At 48.6% G+C, this 19,184-nt stretch overlaps 1 protein-coding gene across 1 annotated transcript in view; it reads right to left on the reverse strand.

Moving 5' to 3' along the window:
* LOC137334333 (plexin-D1-like) overlaps positions 1-19,184 on the reverse strand; it is a 231,883-nt gene that overhangs the window by 11,533 nt on the left and 201,166 nt on the right. The window contains 1 exon segment of the mRNA XM_067999033.1: positions 6,563-6,597. Coding sequence (XP_067855134.1) covers positions 6,563-6,597 — 35 coding nt within the window.

Consider the following 19,184-nt stretch of genomic DNA (forward strand, 5'->3'; position numbering starts at 1 on the left):
TCGGGGCCGGTCGAAGGGGGGAGTCGGGGTCGGTCGATGGGGGGAGTCGGGGGGTCGGGGTCGGTCGGGGGGAGTCGGGGTCGGTCGGGGGGAGTCGGGGCCGGTCGAAGGGGGGAGTCGGGGTCGGTCGATGGGGGGTCGGGGTCAGTCGGGGGGATCGGGTCGGTCGGGGTCGGTCGAGGGGGGAGTCGGGGTCGATCGAGGGGGGGAGTCGGGGCCGGTCGAGGGGGGGAGTCGGGGTCGATCGAGGGGGGGAGTCGGGGTCGATCGAGGGGGGGAGTCGGGGTCGGTCGAAGAGGGGAGTCGGGGTCGGTCGAGGGGGGGAGTCGGGGTCGGTCGAGGGGGGGAGTCGGGTTCGGTCGAGGGGGGGAGTCGGGGTCGGTCGAGGGGGGAGTCGGGGTAGATCAGGGGGGAGTCGGGGTCAGTCAGGGGGGAGTCGGGGTCAGTCAGGGGGGTCGGGGTAGATCAGGGGGGAGTCGGGGTCAGTCAGGGGGGTCGGGGTCGATCGATGGAGGAGTCGGGGTCGGTCGAGGGGGGAGTCGGGGTCGGTCGAGGGGGGAGGGTTGGGGTAGATCGGGGGGAGTCGGGGTCGGTCGAGGGGGGGAGTCGGGGTCGGTCGAGGGGGGGAGTCGGGGTCGGTCGAGGGGGGGAGTCGGGGTCGGTCGAGGGGGAGTCGGGGTTGGTTGAGGGGCGGGAGTCGGGGTCGACGTGGGGGTCGGGGTCGGTCGGGGGTGAGTCGGGGGGGTCAGGGTCGGTCGGGGGGGTCGGGGTTGGTCGGGGAGGTCAGGGTCGGTCGAGGGGGGGAGTCGGGGTCGATCGAGGGGGGGAGTCGGGGTCGATCGAGGGGGGGAGTCGGGGTCGATCGAGGGGGGGAGTCGGGGTCGATCGAGGGGGGGAGTCGGGGTCGGTCGAGGGGGAGTCGGGGTCGATCGAGGGGGGGAGTCGGGGTCGATCGAAGGGGTAGTCGGGGTCGATCGAGGGGGGGAGTCGGGGTCGGTCGAAGGGGGGAGTCGGGGTCGATCGAGGGGGGGAGTCGGGGTCGGTCGAGGGGGGGAGTCGGGGTCGATCGAGGGGGGGAGTCGGGGTCGGTCGAAGGGGGGAGTCGGGGTCGATCGAGGGGGGGAGTCGGGGTCGGTCGAAGGGGGGAGTCGGGGTCGATCGAGGGGGGGAGTCGGGGTCGGTCGAGGGGGGGAGTCGGGGTCGGTCGAGGGGGAGTCGGGGTCGGTCGGGGGGGTTGGGGGGGGAGTCGGGGTCCGTCGGGGTTGAGTCCGGGGGGGGGAGTCAGGGTGGGTTCAGGGTCGGTCGGAGGGGGTCGGGGGGGTTCGGGGTCGGTCAAGGGGGGGAGTCGGGGTCGGTCGAGGGGGGGGTCGGGGTCGGTCAAGGGGGGGGTTGGGGTCGGTCGAGGGGGAGTCGGAGTTGGTTGAGGGGCGGGAGTCGGGGTCGACGAGGGGGTCGGGGTCGGTCGGGGGTGAGTCGGGGGGGTCAGGGTCGATCGAGGGGGTCGGGGTCGGTCGGGGGTGATCGGGGAGGTCGAGGTCGTTCGGGGGGGGAATCGGGGTCGATCGAGGGGGGAGTCGGGGTCGGTCGAGGGGGGAGTCGGGGTCGGTCGAGGGGGGAGTCGGGATCGGTCGAGGGGGGAGTCGGGGTCGGTCGAGGGGGGAGTCGGGGTCGGTCGAGGGGGGAGTCGGGGTCGGCCGAGGGGGGAGTCGGGGTCGGTCGAGGGGGGAGTCGGGGTCGGTCGAGGGGGGAGTCGGGGTCGGTCGAGGGGGGAGTCGGGGTCGGCCGAGGGGGGAGTCGGGGTCGATTGAGGGGGTTCGGGGTCGGTCGAAGGGGGGAGTCGGGGGGTCGGGGGGAGTCGGGGTCGGTCGGGGGGAGTCGGGGCCGGTCAAAGTGGGGAGTCAGGGTCGATCGAGGGGGGGAGTCGGGGCCGGTCGAAGGGGGGAGTCGGGGTCGTTCGGGGTCGGTCGAGGGGAGTCGGGGCCGGTCGAAGGGGGGAGTCGGGGCCGGTCGAAGGGGGGAGTCGGGGTCGGTCGATGGGGGGTCGGGGTCAGTCGGGGGGATCGGGTCGGTCGGGGTCGGTCGAGGGGGGAGTCGGGGTCGATCGAGGGGGGGAGTCGGGGCCGGTCGAGGGGGGGAGTCGGGGTCGATCGAGGGGGGGAGTCGGGGTCGGTCGAAGAGGGGAGTCGGGGTCGATCGAGGGGGGGAGTCGGGGTCGATCGAGGGGGGGAGTCGGGGTCGGTCGAGGGGGGGAGTCGGGGTCGAGGGGGGGAGTCGGGGTCGGTCGAGGGGGGGAGTCGGGGTCGGTCGAGGGGGGGGAGTCGGGGTCGATCGAGGGGGGAAGTCGGGGTCGGTCGAGGGGGGGAGTCGGGGTCGGTCGAGGGGGGGAGTCGGGGTCGGTCGAGGGGGGGAGTCGGGGTCGGTCGAGGGGGGGAGTCGGGGTCGGTCGAGGGGGGGAGTCGGGGTCGGTCGAGGGGGGGAGTCGGGGTCGGTCGAGGGGGGGAGTCGGGGTCGGTCGAAGGGGGGAGTCGGGGTCGGTCGAAGGGGGGAGTCGGGGTCGGTCGAGGGGGGGAGTCGGGGTCGGTCGAAGGGGGGAGTCGGGGTCGGTCGAAGGGGGGAGTCGGGGTCGGTCGAGTGGGGTCGGGGGGAGTCGGGGTCGGTCAGGGTCGGTCGAGGGGGGTCAGGGTCGGTCGAGGGGGGTCGGTCAGGGCCGATCGAGGGGGGAGTCGGGGTCGATCGGAGAAGGTTGAGGCAGATTTGAAATTCATTGCACTCGCTGTCAGAATTAAATGCTCCCAGGTCAGGTACTGTATGAGGTACATTCAGAACAAAGCTTCCTTCATTGTGCCTCTACAATGCACCTCAGCCCTAACCTCTGAACCAGACAGACATATTTTAATTTCCCACAACAGCCACCCTGTGACATTAACAGTTTAGCGGTGATTTATTGCCAAGTTCGGGCACTGGGAACTGGACTGAGACCAGCCCAGTCTCATTCTATACATGGTCCTTACAGCCAGCAGGTAGGAGACCTTCGTCATCTCACCTCAGAGTCAGAAGGTCAATGGGTTCAAGTCCCACTCCAGAGACTTGAGCACATAATCCAGGCTGACACTCCTGGTGTCAGTACTGAGGGAGTGCCGCACTGTCAGAAGGGCCGTCTTTCGGATGAGACGTTAAACCGAGGTCCAGTCTGCTCTCTCAGATGGATGTAAAAGATCCAATGACACTATCGATAGAAGAGCAGGTGTCCTGGCCAATATTTATCCCTCAACCAATATCACTAAAACAGGTTATCTGATTATTATCATGTTACTGTTTGTGGGATCTTGTAAGTGTAGTGAACAGTGAGGAGGATAGTGATAGACTTCAAGAGGATATAGACAGGCTGGTGGAATGGGCGGACACGTGGCAGATGAAATTTAACGCAGAAAAATGCGAAATGATACATTTCGGTAGGAAGAATGAAGAGAGGCAATATAAACTAAAGGGTACAATTCTAAAAGGGGTACAGGAACAGAGGGATCTGGGGATATATGTGCACAAATTGTTGAAGGTGGCAGGGCAGGTTGAGAAAGCGGTTAAAAAAGTATATGGGACCCTGGGCTTTATAAATAGAGGCACATAGTACAAAAGCAAGGAAGTCATGATGAATCTTTATAAAACACTGGTTCGGCCACAACTGGAGTATTGTGTCCAGTTCTGGGCACCGCACTTTAGGAAAGATGTGAAGGCCTTAGTGAGGGTGCAGAAGAGATTTACTGGAATGATTCCAGGGATGAGGGACTTTAGTTACGTGGATAGACTGGAGAAACTGGGATTGTTCTCCTTGGAACAGAGACGGTTGCGAGGAGATTTGATCGAGGTATTCAAAATCATGAACCAGAGGACATAGATTTAAGGTGATTGGCAAAAGAATCAAAGGCGACATGAGGAAAAACTTTTTTACACAGCGAGTGGTTATGATCTGGAATGCACTGCCCGAGGGGGTGGTGGAGGCAGATTCAATCATGGCCTTCAAAAGGGAACTGGATAAGTACTTGAAAGGAAAAAATTTGCAGGGCTATGGGGATAGGACGAGGGAGTGGGACTAGCTGGATTGCTCTTGCATAGAGCCAGCGCGGACTCGATGGGCCGAATGGTCTCCTTCCGTGCTGTAACCTTTCTACGATTCTATGATTTCTATCTTGCTGTGCGCAATTTTGGCTGCCGTGTTTCCTGCATTACCTACATCCTGACCATCATTTTCTGAACCTCCCTGGCTACAGACGTGGTGCCGGAGGATTGGAGGACTGCTAACGTTGTATTGTTGTTTAAAAAGGGAGAAAGGGATAGACCGGGGTTAGATTGACTTCCAGGCTAGTCAATCTAACCTCGGTGGTGGGCAAATTATTGGAATCAATTCTGAGGGACAGGATAAACCATCGTTTGATGTAGTCTACATAGATTTTAGCAAGGCTTTTGATAAGGTCCCACATGGCAGACTGGTCAAAAAGTAAAAGCCCATGGAATCCAAGGGAAAGTGGCAAGTTGGATCCAAAATTGGCTCAGTGGCAGGAAGCAAAGGGTAATGGTCGACGGGTGTTTTTGTGACTGGAAGGCTGTTTCCAGTGGGGTTCCGCAGGGCTCAGTACTAGGATCCTTGCTTTTTGTGATATATATTAATGATTTGGACTTAAATGTAGGGGGCATGATTAAGAAGTTTGCAGATGATACAAAAATTGGCCATGTGGTTGATAGTGAGGAGGAAAGCTGTAGACTGCAGGAAGATATCAATGGACTGGTCAGGTGGGCAGAAAAGTGGCAAATGGAATTCAATCCGGAGAAGTGTGAGGTGATACACTTGGGGAGGGAAAACAAGGAATGGAGTACACAATAAATGGGAGGAGACAGTGAGGTGTAGAGGAAGCGAGGGAGCTTGGAGTGCATGTTCACAGGTCCCTGAAAGTAGCAGGACAGGTAGATAAGGTGGTTAAGAAGGCATACAGGATACTTTCCTTTATTAGCTGAGGCATAGAATATAAGAGCAGGGAGGTTATGCTGGAACTGTATAAAACACTGGTTAAGCCTCAGCTTGAGTACTGTGTACAGTTCTGGTCACCACATTACAGGAAGGATGTAATTGCACTGGAGAGGGTACGGAGGAGATTTACGAGGATGTTGCCAGGACTGGAGAATTTTAGCGATGAGGAAAGATTGGATTGGCTGGGGTTGTTTTCTTTGGAATAGAGGAGGCTGAGGGGAGATTTAATTGAGGTGTATGAAATTATGACGGGAATAGATAGAGTGAATAGGAAGGACCTATTTCCCTTTGCGGGGGGGGGGGGGGGGTCAATAACCAGGGGGCATAGATTTAAAGTAATTGGTAGAAGGATTAGAGGGGAGCTGAGGAGAATTGTTTTCACCCAGAGGGTGGTGGGGGTCTGGAACTCACTGCCTGAAAGGGTGGTAGAGGCAGAAACCCTCAACTCATTTAAAAAGTACTTGGATATGCATTTGAAGTGCCGTAACCTACAGGGCTACGGACCAAGAGCTGGAAAGTGGGATTAGGCTGGGTGCTTCTTTTTCCACTGGCACAAACATGATGGGCCGAATAGCCTCCTTCTGTGCCATAAATTTTTCTGTTTCTATTACAACAGTGACGACATTTCAAAAGTACTTCATTGGCTGTAATGCACTTTGGGGCATCCTGAAGTTGTGAAGGATGCTTTAGGAATGGGAGTTGTTTGTTCCTGTCAGTCAGGGCTGGATTTGAATCAAATCCATCTCACTGCACCATCCATTCTTTTTTTTCCATATCCTGTCCTTTTTAAGAAATCGCTAGCCCATTCGGGATCAGTTTACTGTGGCTGGCCAGAGATCAGACAGGAGGCAGGTGGACACTGAGATTCGATCAGGCCCAGGCCCAGACCCAGACCCAACAGAAGCTCAGGCCCAGGCCCAGGCCCAGGCCCAACCTTGGGCCAGATGTAGGTCGAGCCCCAGCCCCAGCCCCAGTCCCTCCCTTTACTTATAAAAAATCACCAACCCTGCTATTTATAAAAATAAATATTCCTGTCTTGGAATTTCAGTGTAGTTTCCAGAAGATAAAGTGAGCTTCACGTACACACTCCATTGATCCAAGTGCATCATGTGGCCCTCCCTCCCCCAGAGTCTGACCGTGTGAAATGTCTCTGACCCTGGGCTGACCAGATTTGCTTGTTTCCAGCTGATGTCCTGTGACATTGACATTAGTCATAAATCTGATCAAACATCCAGGTATTGAGTTCACCACAGTTGCCAAGTGCAGGCCACTCACTCGATAGTTGTGTGACACCAGGGGCCTGTTAGTAGCTCGAGGGAGGCTGGATTCCCCCAGCCCGGGAGCACTGCTTTGCCTGATTTTGCTGGAGAGCTGGACATGATACACTGAATTGCAGCTTGACCTCTGAGCTGGACATGCTGCTCAAAGGCTGTAGCAGAATGCAAATGGTTGTAGTATGCGGGCCAGTATTAGCGAGAATAAGGTAAGAATTACTGCCATACAAGAGCCAGTTATACAGAAAATAAGGTTAGAGGTACTCACTAAATGGAAGTATTTTTCAGTGTCCAAGTCCTTCACTGCAAAACAATCAAAATCAGTGATAATTTAAAGCACACATTTAAACAGGGTCCTCTCAAATTTAAGTTTATTAACGTTTATCGTTCTACAGAAGAAGTTTCTTCATTAGGTAATGAACAAAGATGAAAGGAGTAAATCATAGAAAGGTTACAGCGTAGAAGGAGGCCCTTCAGTCCATCGAGTCCATGCAGGCTCTATGCAAGAGCATTGATGCTTTTTTTAAAATTCATTCACGGGATGTGGGCGTCGCTGGCAAGGCCGGCATTTATTGCCCATCCCTAATTGCCCTCGAGAAGGTGGTGGTGAGCCGCCTTCTTGAACCGCTGCAGTCCGTGTGGTGACGGTTCTCCCACAGTGCTGTTAGGAAGGGAGTTCCAGGATTTTGACCCAGCGACAATGAAGGAACGGTGATATATTTCCAAGTCGGGATGGTGTGTGACTTGGAGGGGAACGTGCAGGTGGTGTTGTTCCCATGCGCCTGCTGCCCTTGTCCTTCTAGGTGGTAGAGGTGGCGGGTTTGGGAGGTGCTGTCGAAGAAGCCTTGGCGAGTTGCTGCAGTGCATCCTGTGGATGGTACACACTGCAGCCACGGTGTGCCGGTGGTGAAGGGAGTGAATGTTTAGGGTGGTGGATGGGGTGCCAATCAAGCGGGCTGCTTTATCTTGGATGGTGTCGAGCTTCTTGAGTGTTGTTGGAGCTGCACTCATCCAGGCAAGTGGAGAGTATTCCATCACACTCCTGACTTGTGCCTTGTAGATGGTGGAAAGGCTTTGGGGAGTCAGGAGGTGAGTCACTCGCCGCAGAATACCCAGCCTCTGACCTGCTCTCGTAGCCACAGTATTTATATGGCTGGTCCAGTTAAGTTTCTGGTCGATGGTGACCCCCAGGATGTTGATGGTGGGGGATTCGGTGATGGTAATGCCGTTGAATGTCAAGGGGAGGTGGTTAGACTCTCTCTTGTTGGAGATGGTCATTGCCTGGCACTTATCTGGCGCGAATGTTACTTGCCACTTATCAGCCCAAGCCTGGATGTTGTCCAGGTCTTGCTGCATGCGGGCTCGGACTGCTTCATTATCTGAGGGGTTGCGAATGCAACTGAACACTGTGCAATCATCAGCGAACATCCCCATTTCTGACCTTATGATGGAGGGAAGGTCATTGATGAAGCAGCTGAAGATGGTTGGGCCTAGGACACTGCCTTGAGGAACTCCTGCTGCTTAATTTTCACTCTTTCTGCTAGGATACGGATGGAGCAGCACGTTGCTAGGATACGGATGGAGCAGCACGTTGCTAGGATACGGATGGAGCAGCACGTTGCTAGGATACGGATGGAGCAGCACGTTGCTAGGATACGGATGGAGCAGCACGTTGCTAGGATACGGATGGAGCAGCACGTTGCTAGGATACGGATGGAGCAGCACGTTGCTAGGATATGGATGGAGCAGCACGTTGCTAGGATACGGATGGAGCAGCACGTTGCTAGGATACGGATGGAGCAGCACGTTGCTAGGATACGGATGGAGCAGCACGTTGCTAGGATATGGATGGAGCAGCACGTTGCTAGGATATGGATGGAGCTGCACGTTGCTAGGATATGGATGGAGCAGCACGTTGCTAGGATACGGATGGAGCAGCACGTTGCTAGGATATGGATGGAGCAGCACGTTGCTAGGATACGGATGGAGCAGCACGTTGCTAGGATATGGATGGAGCAGCACGTTGCTAGGATATGGATGGAGCTGCTAGGATACGGATGGAGCAACACGTTGCTAAGTTGTTCAACGTGTTGCTAGGAGACAGCCAAGTACCCAATCCTGTGCATGCTGAGTTTCTTAACTTAGCCAGAATCAATATGGTGGGGCAACAGCTGGGTCTTCATTGGGAGGAAGGGATTGACAGCCCCCAGGCCCAATCTCGTGTTTCTCCTCACAGCCCATTTAGGAATGAGGCAGAGTGAGACTGGGAGCAGCAGAGGGGAGACAATATCTTCAAAAACAACGGGATGTCTCACTTTTTAAATAGTTCATGTACCTGTATTTACCCTCTGTACTAGGAACATAGGGACAAGAGTAGGCAATTCAGCTCCTCGAGCCTGTTCCACCATTCAATTAAACCATGGCTGTACCTCAACTCCATCTACCTGCCTTGGATCCGTAACCCTTAATACTCTTACATAAGAACATAAGAAATAGGAGCAGGAGTTGGTCTTACAGCCCCTCGAGCTCGAGCCATTCAATCAGATCTTCTACCTCAACTCCACTTTCCCGCCCAATCCCCATATCCCTTGATTCCATTAGTGTCCAAAAAAACCTGTTGATCTCAATCTTCAAAATACCCAATGACTGACCATCCACAGCCCTCTGGGGTACAGAATTCTAAAGATTTACAACCCTCTGAGTGAAGAAATCTTTCCTCATCTCGGTCCTATATCTCCAACCCCTTATCCTGAGACTACGAACCTTAGTTCTAGACTCTCCCGCCAGGAGAAACAGCCTTTCAGCATCTACCCTGTCAAGCCCTCTAAGAAATTAATCTAATAAACCTTCGTTGTACCACCTCCAAGGCAAGTATATCCTTCCTTAGATAAGGAGACCAAAACTGTACACAGTACTCCAGGTGAGGTCTCACTGAAGCCCTGGACAACTGTAGTAAGACTTCCTTACTCTTGTACTCCAACCCTCTTGCAATAAAGGCCAACATGCCATTTGCCTTCCTAATTGCTTGCTGTACCTGCATACTAACTTTTTGTGTTTCTTGTATGAGGACACCCAAGTCTCTCTGAACACCAACATTTCATAGTTTCTCACCATTTAAAAAATATTCTGTTTTCCTTTTCTTCCTACCAAAGTGAATAACCTCACATTTCCCCACATTATACTCCATCTGCCACCTTCTTGCCCATTTACTTAACCTGTCTGTATCCCTTTGCAGACTCTCTGTGTCCTCCTCACAGCTTACTTTTCCACCTGGCTGAGTATCGTCAGCAAACTTGGATACATTACACTCGGTCCCTTCATCTAATTCATAAATATAGATTGTAAATAGCTGAGGCCCAAGCACCGATCCTTGTGATACCCCACTAGTTACAGCCTGCCAGCCTGAAAATGACCCGTTTTTCTCTACTCTCTGTTTTCTGTCCTTTAACCAATCCTCTATCCATGCTAATATATTACCCCAACCCCATGAGCCCTTACCTTGAGTAACAACCTTTCATGTGGCACCTTATTGAATGTCTTTATAAATCCAAATATACTACATCCACTGGTTCCCCTTTCTCTACCCTGCTAGTTACATCCTTAAAAAACTAATAAATTTGTCAAACACGATTTCCCTTTCATAAAACCATGTTGACTCTGCCTAATCATATTATGATTTTCTAAGTGCCCTGTTACCACTTCCTTAATAATGGATTCCAGCATTTTCCCAACTACTGATGTCAGGATAACTGGCCTGTAGTTCCCTGTTTTCTCTCTCCCTCCTTTCTTGAATAGCGGGGTTACATTTGCTACCTTCCAATCCACTGGGATCGTTCCAGAATCTGGAGAATTTTGGAAGATCACAACCAATGCATCCACTATCTCTGCAGCCACCTCTTTTAGAACCCTCAGATGTAGGGCCATCAGGTCCAGGGGATTGGTTGGCTTTTAGACCCATCAGTTTGTCCAATACTTTTTCTCTAGTGATATTAATTGTTTTAGAGTCATAGAGAGTCATAGAGTTATACAGCACGGATAGAGGCCCTTCGGCCCATCGTGTCCGCGCCGGCCATCAGCCCTGTCTACTCTAATCCCATATTCCAGCATTTGGTCCGTAGCCTTGTATGCTATGGCATTTCAAGTGCTCATCCAAATGCTTCTTGAATGTTGTGAGGGTTCCTGCCTCCACAACCCTTTCAGGCAGTGAGTTCCAGACTCCAACCACCCTCTGGGTGAAAAAGTTCTTTCTCAAATCCCCTCTAAACCTCCCGCCTTTTACCTTGAATCTATGTCCCCTTGTTATAGAACCCTCAACGAAGGGAAAAAGCTCCTTAGTATCCATCCTATCTGTGCCCCTCATAATTTTGTACACCTCAATCATGTCCCCCCTCAGCCTCCTCTGCTCCAAGGAAAACAAACCCAATCTTCCCAGTCTCTCTTCATAGCTGAAGCGCTCCAGCCCTGGTAACATCCTGGTGAATCTCCTCTGCACCCTCTCCAAAGCGATCACATCCTTCCTGTAGTGTGGCGACCAGAACTGCACACAGTACTCCAGCTGTGGCCTAACCAGTGTTTTATACAGCTCCATCATAACCTCCTTGCTCTTATATTCTATGCCTCGGCTAATAAAGGCAAGTATCCCATATGCCTTCTTTACCACCTTATCTACCTGTTCCGCCGCCTTCAGGGATCTGTGAACTTGCACACCAAGATCCCTCTGATCCTCTGTCTTGCCTAGGGTCCTCCCATTCATTGTGTATTCCCTTGTCTTGTTAGTCCCTCCAAAGTGCATCACCTCGCACTTTTCCGGGTTAAATTCCATTTGCCACTGTTCCGCCCATCTGACCAACCCATCTATATCGTCCTGCAGACTGAGGCTATCCTCCTCGCTATTTACCACCCTACCAATTTTTGTATCATCAGCGAACTTACTGATCATACCTTTTACATTCATATCCAAGTCATTAATGTAGACCACAAACAGCAAGGGACCCAGCACCGATCCCTGTGGTACCCCACTGGCCACAGGCTTCCAGTCACAAAAACAACCTTCGACCATCACCCTCTGCCTTCTGCCACTAAGCCAGTTTTGTATCCAAAGTGCCAAGGCACCCTGGATTCCATGGGCTCGTACCTTCTTGACCAGTCTCCTGTGGGGGACTTTATCGAAGGCCTTACTGAAATCCATGTATACCACATCCACTGCGTTACCCTCATCCACACGCCTAGTCACCCCCTCAAAAAATTCAATCAAATTAGTCAGACATGATCTTCCCTTGACAAAGCCATGTTGACTATCCCTGATTAATCCTTGCTTCTCCAAGTGGAGACTAATTTTGTCCTTCAGAATTTTTTCCAATAATTTTCCTACCACAGATGTTAGGCTCACTGGCCTGTAGTTCCCCGGTTTTTCCCTACTCCCCTTCTTGAATAATGGTATTACATTAGCGGTTCTCCAGTCCTCTGGCACATCCCCTGTGGCCAGAGAGGTTCTGAATATATGTGTCAGAGCCCCCGCAATCTCCTCCTTTGCCTCACACAGTAGCCTGGGATACATTTCGTCCGGGCCTGGGGATTTATCCATTTTTAGGCCTGCTAAAACCGCCAATACCTCCTCCCGCTCGATGTTAATATGTTCGAGTATATCACAGTCCCCCTGCCGTATTTCTATGTCTACATCGTCCTTCTCCATAGTGAAAACAGATGCAAAAAATTCATTTAGAACCCCTCCTACATCTGCCGGCTCCACACACAGATTGCCATTTTTGTCCCTAATGGGCCCTATTTTTTCCCTAGTTATCCTCTTACCCTTAATATACTTATAAAACATCTTAGGATTTTCCTTTATTTTGCTCGCCAGTGTTATTTCATGGCCCCTCCTTGATCTCCTAATTTCTTTTTTAAGTATCCCCCTGCACTTTTTGTACTCCTCTAGGGCTTCCTCCGTCTTTAGCCTTTTGTATCTGCCAAAAGCCCTCCTTTTTTTCCTCATTTTCATTTACTCCTTGGTTCCCCACTATTTCTGATATGCTTTTTGTGTCTTCGACTGTGAAGATAGATACAAAATATTTGTTTAACGCATCTGTCATTTCCTGATTCCCCATTATAATTTCTCCTGTCTCAGCCTCTAAGGGACCAACATTTACTTTTGCTACTCTCTTCCTTTTTACATACTTGTAGAAGCTCTTATAATCCGTTTTTATATTTCTTGCTAGTTTAGTTTCATATTCTATTTTCTCCCTTTTGATCAATTTTTTGGTCGTCCTTTGTTGATTTCTAAAACTCTCCCAATCCTCAGGCTTACTACTCTTCTTGGCAACATTATAGGCCTCTTCTTTTAATCTAATACTCTCCTTAACTTCTTTAGTTAGCCAATGGTGGATCGCTTTTCTCGTGGAGTTTTTATTCCTCAATGGAATGTGTATTTGTTGAGAATATTGAAATATTTCTTTAAATATTTGCCATTGCTTTTCAAATGTCAAACCCTTTAATTTAATTTCCCAATCTGCCTTTGACAACTCACCCCTCATACCTATGTAATTGGCTTTATCTAATTTAAGACTCTAGTTTCTGACTTAAGTACATTACTTTCAAACTCAATGTGAAATTCTATCATATTATGATCACTCTTCCCCTGAGGTTCTTTTAATGAGCGATTACTAATTAACCCTATTATCATACTATTTGCCTTCCAAATTGCTTGCTGTACCTGCATGTTAACTTTCTATGATTTGTGTACAAGGACACCCAAATCCCTCTGAATACCAACATTTCTTAGTCTCTCACTTTTAAAAATATATTCTGCTTTTCTATTCTTCCCACCAAAGTGAATAACCTCACATTTCCCCACATTATACTCCATCTGCCACCTTCTCGCTCACTCACTTAACCTGTCCATATCCCTTTGCAGACGCTTTGCGTCCTCCCCACAGCTTACTTTCCAACCTAGCTTTGTACCATCAGCAAACTTGGATACATTACATTTGGTCCCCTCAGCTAAGCCATTGATATATATATTCTAAACAGCTGAGGCCCAAGCACTGATCCTTGCGGCACCCCACTAGTTATTACCTGCCAACCTGAGAATGACCCATTTTTCCCTACTCTTTGTTTTCTGTCCATTAACCAATCCTCTATCCATGCTAATATATTACCCCCATCCCATGAGCCCTTATCTTGTGTAACAACCTTTTATGTGGCACCTTATCAACTGCCTTTTGAAAATCCAAATATACGACATCCACTGGTTCCCCTTTATCTACCCTGCTAGTTACATCCTCAAAAAACTCCAATAGATTTGTCAAATTTGATTTCTCTTTCATAAAACCGTGTTGACTCTGCCTAATCATATTATGATTTTCTAAATGCCCTGTTAACTATGTCCTTAATAATAGATTCTAGTCTTTTCCCAATGACTAATGTCAGGCTAACTGGCCTGTAGTTCCCTGTTTTCTCTCTCCCTCCTTTCTTGAATAGCGGGGTTACATTTGCTACCTTCCAATCCACGGGGACTGTTCTAGAATCTAGGGAATCCTGGAAGATCAAAACCAATGCATCCACTATCACTGCAGCCACCTCTTTTAGAATCCTAGGATCTAAGCCATCAGGTCCAGGGGATTTGTTGGCTTTTATTCCCATTAATTTCTCCAGTACTTTTTCTTTACTAATCTTAATTATTTAAGTTCCTCCCTCTCATTAGCCCCTTGGTTCCCCACTATTTCCGGTATGTTTTTTGTGTCTTCTACTGTGAAGATAGATACAAAATATTTGTTTAACGTCTCTGCCATTGCCTTGTTCTCCATTATAATTTCTCCTGTCTCTGCCTCTAAGGGACCCACGTTTACTTTCGCTAATCTCTTCCTTTTTATATACTTGTAGAAGCTCTTACAATCTGTTTTTATATTTCTTGCTAGTTTACTCTCATTCTATTTTCTCCCTCTTTATCAATTTCTTGGTCATCATTTGCTGTTTTCAAAAACTCTCCCAATCCTCAGGCTTACAAATCTTTCTGGCAACATTATAGGCCTCTTCTTTTAATCTAATACTATTCTTAACTTCTTTAGTTAGCCACGGTTGGATCACTTTTCCTGTGGAGTTTTTATTCCTCAAGGGAATGTATATTGGTTGGGAATTATGAATTATTTCTTTAAATGTTCGCCACTGCTTATCTACCATCATATCTTTTAATCTAATTTCCCAATCTACCTTAGCCAACTCGCTCCTCATACCTACGTAATTGGCTGTGTATAAATTTAAGACCCTAGTTTCGGACTTATCTATATCACTCTCAAATTCAATATGAAATTCTATCATATTATGATCACTCTGCCCCAGAGGATCCTTAACTATAAGATTACTAATTAACCCTGTCTCATTACACAATACTGGATCTACAATAGCCTGTTCCCTAGTTGGTTCCTTGACATATTGTTCTAGAAAACTGTCTCAGATGCATTCCATGAACTCATCCTCCAAACTACTTTTACCAATTTGGTTTGCCCAGTCTATATGAAGATTAAAGTTCCCCCACGATTATTGCACTACCCTTGTTGCATGCTCCTCTAATTTCCTGATTTATACTCTGTCCAACACTATAACCATTGATGGGGGGGGGGGGGGGCCTGTAAACTACTCCCACCAGTGTTTTCTGCCCCTTGTTATTTCTTGGTTCCACCCATACTGATTCTACATCCTGATTTTCTGAGCTAAGATCCTTTCCCATTACTGCCTTTATCTCACCCTTTATTATCAGGGCTACACCACCCCCCCCCCAACTCCTTTTCCATTTTGTCTTTTCTAAAAGTCAAGTACTCTGGAATATTTAGTTCCCAACCTTGGCCACCTTACAATATCTCAGTAATGCTACTACATCAAACCCATTTATCTCTATTTGTGCCATTAACTCATCTATCTTGTTACGAATGCTTCGTGAATTCAGATACAGCACCTTTAATTTTAACTTTTTATTATTTTTCCCTGATGTGACCTTAGTCACTAATGCCCTATTACCTTTGTAAAACTCTCTGTCCCTTGTTTTTACCCAAATCACTCAGGCTGCTCTACAGCCTTGACTTTTCTCTTCAGACTTATAAATTTACCCTTACCTGAACCCTGCCCCACTCTTATTAGTTCAAAACCCTTAATTAACAAAAATCTATCAATCTCAGTTTTGAAATTTTCAATTGACCCCCAGCCTCAACAGATTTTTGGGGAGAGAGCTCCAGATTCCCACTCCCCTTTGTGTGAAGAAGTGTTTCCTGACATCACCCCTGAACGGTCTAGCTCTAATTTTAAGGTTATGCCCCCTTGTTCTGGACTCCCTCACCAGAGGAAATAGTTTCTCTCTATCTACCCTATCAAATCCTTTTATCATCTTAAACCCCTCAATTAGATCACCTCTTAATCTTCTATACTAATCTACTGTACTGTTCACAGACCTGCAATTATCCCTATGTACTGTTCACAGACCTGCATTTAAACCTGTGTACTGTTCACAGACCTGCATTTAAACCTGTGCACTGTTCACAGACCTGCATTTAAACCTGTGTACTGTTCACAGACCTGCATTTAAACCTGTGCACTGTTCACAGACCTGCATTTAAACCTGTGTACTGTTCACAGACCTGCATTTAAACCTGTGCACTGTTCACAGACCTGCATTTAAACCTGTGCACTGTTCACAGACCTGCAATTAAACCTGTGTACTGTTCACAGACCTGCATTTAAACCTGTGTACTGTTCACAGACCTGCATTTAAACCTGTGTACTGTTCACAGACCTGCATTTATCCCTGTGTACTGTTCACAGACCTGAATTTAAACCTGTGTACTGTTCACAGACCTGCATTTAAACCTGTGTACTGTTCACAGACCTGCATTTAAACCTGTGTACTGTTCACAGACCTGCATTTAAACCTGTGTACTGTTCACAGACCTGCATTTAAACCTGTGTACTGTTCACAGACCTGCATTTAAACCTGTGTACTGTTCACAGACCTGCATTTAAACCTGTGCACTGTTCACAGACCTGCATTTAAACCTGTGTACTGTTCACAGATCTGCATTTAAACCTGTGTACTGTTCACAGACCTGTATTTACCCCTGTGTACTATTCACAGACCTGTATTTTTTCCTGTGTACTGTTCCCAGACCTGTATTTACCCCTGTGTACTGTTCACAGACCTGTATTTTTTCCTGTGTATTGTTCACAGACCTGTATTCACCCCTGTGTATTGTTCACAGACCTGTATTTTTTCCTGTGTACTGTTCACAGACCTGTATTTTTTCCTGTGTACTGTTCACAGACCTGTATTTACCCCCTGTGTATTGTTCACAGACCTGTATTTTTTCCTGTGTACTGTTCACAGACCTGTACTTTTTCCTGTGTACTGTTCACAGACCTGTATTTACCCCCGTGTACTGTTCACAGACCTGTATTTACCCCCGTGTACTGTTCACAGACCTGTATTTACCCGTGTACTGTTCACAGACCTGTATTTACCCCCGTGTACTGTTCACAGACCTGTATTTACCCCCGTGTACTGTTCACAGACCTGTATTTTTTCCTGTGTACTGTTCACAGAACTGTATTTGCCCCTGTGTACTGTTCACAGACCTGTATTTACCCGTGTACTGTTCACAGACCTGTATTTGCCCCTGTATACTGTTCACAGACCTGTATTTACCCATGTACTGTTCACAGACCTGTATTTGCCCCTGTATACTGTTCACAGACCTGTATTTACCCCTGTGTACTGTTCACAGACCTGTATTTTTTCCTGTGTACTGTTCACAGACCTGTATTTTTTCCTGTGTACTGTTCACAGACCTGTATTTACCCGTGTACTGTTCACAGACCTGTATTTGCCCCTGTATACTGTTCACAGACCTGTATTTACCCATGTACTGTTCACAGACCTGTATTTGCCCCTGTATACTGTTCACAGACCTGTATTTACCCCTGTGTACTGTTCACAGACCTGTATTTTTTCCTGTGTACTGTTCACAGACCTGTATTTTTTCCTGTGTACTGTTCACAGACCTGTATTTTTTCCTGTGTACTGTTCACAGACCTGTATTTATCCCTGTGTACTGTTCACAGACCTGTATTTACCCGTGTACTGTTCACAGACCTGTATTTACCCGTGTACTGTTCACAGACCTGTATTTACCCGTGTACTGTACACAGGCCTGTATTTACCCCCGTGTACTGTTCACAGACCTGTATTTACCTGTGTACTGTTCACAGACCTGTATTTATCCCTGTGTACTGTTCACAGACCTGTATTTATCCCTGTGTACTGTTCACAGACCTGTATTTACCCGTGTACTGTTCACAGACCTGTATTTACCCGTGTACTGTTCACAGACCTGTATTTACCCGTGTACTGTACACAGGCCTGTATTTACCCCCGTGTACTGTTCACAGACCTGTATTTACCTGTGTACTGTACACAGGCCTGTAATTCCCTGTGTAATGTTCACATCCTGTATTTACCCCTGTGTACTGTTCACAGACCTGTATTTACCCCCGTGTACTGTTCACAGACCTGTATTTACCCCTGTGTACTGTTCACAGACCTGTATTTTTTCCTGTGTACTGTTCACAGACCTGTATTTTTTCCTGTGTACTGTTCACAGACCTGTATTTACCCGTGTACTGTACACAGGCCTGTAATTACCTGTGTAATGTTCACATCCTGTATTGATCCCTGTGCACTGTACACAGATTTGTATTTACCCCTCTGTACTGTTCACAGAACTGTATTTACCCGTGTACTGTTCACAGACCTGTATTTGCCCCTGTATACTGTTCACAGACCTGTATTTACCCCCGTGTACTGTTCACAGACCTGTATTTACCCGTGTACTGTTCACAGACCTGTATTTTTTCCTGTGTAATGTTCACATCCTGTATTTATCCCTGTGCACTGTACACAGATTTGTATTTACCCCTCTGTACTGTTCACAGACCTGTGTTTAGACCTGAGTACTGTTCACAAACATGTACTAACTCCTGTGCACTGATCATAGACCTGTATTTACCCCCGGACAGTTCACAGGCCTGTATTTACCCATGTGTACTGTACACAAACCTGTATTTACCCCTCTGTACTGTTCACAGACCTGTATTTACCCGTTACTGTTCACAGACCGGTATTTACCCGTTACTGTTCACAGACCGGTATTTACCCGTTACTGTTCACAGACCGGTATTTACCCGTTACTGTTCACAGATCGGTATTTACCCGTTACTGTTCACAGACCGGTATTCACCCGTTACCGGTATTTACCCGTTATTGTTCACAGACCGGTATTTACCCGTTACTGTTCACAGACCTGTATTTACCCGTTACTGTTCACAGACCGGTATTTACCCGTTACTGTTCACAGACCGGTATTTACCCGTTACTGTTTATAGACCGGTATTTACCCGTTACTGTTCACAGACCGGTATTTACCCGTTACCGGTATTTACCCGTTACTGTTCACAGACCGGTATTTACCCGTTACTGTTCACAGACCGGTATTCACCCGTTACCGGTATTTACCCGTTATTGTTCACAGACCGGTATTTACCCGTTATTGTTTACAGACCTGTATTTACCCGTTACTGTTCACAGACCGGTATTTACCCATTACTGTTCACAGACCGGTATTTACCCGTTATTGTTCACAGACCGGTATTTACCCGTTACTGTTTACAGACCAGTATTTACCAGTTACCGGTATTTACCCATTACTGTTCAAAGACCTGTATTTATCCGTTATTGTTCACAGACCGGTATTTACCCGTTACTGTTCAAAGACCTGTATTTACCCGTTACTGTTCAAAGACCTGTATTTACCCGTTACTGTTCACAGACCAGTATTTACCCGTTTCTGTTCACG

This window comes from Heptranchias perlo, chromosome 17 (assembly GCF_035084215.1).
Source record: "Heptranchias perlo isolate sHepPer1 chromosome 17, sHepPer1.hap1, whole genome shotgun sequence".
Lineage (NCBI taxonomy): Eukaryota > Metazoa > Chordata > Chondrichthyes > Hexanchiformes > Hexanchidae > Heptranchias > Heptranchias perlo.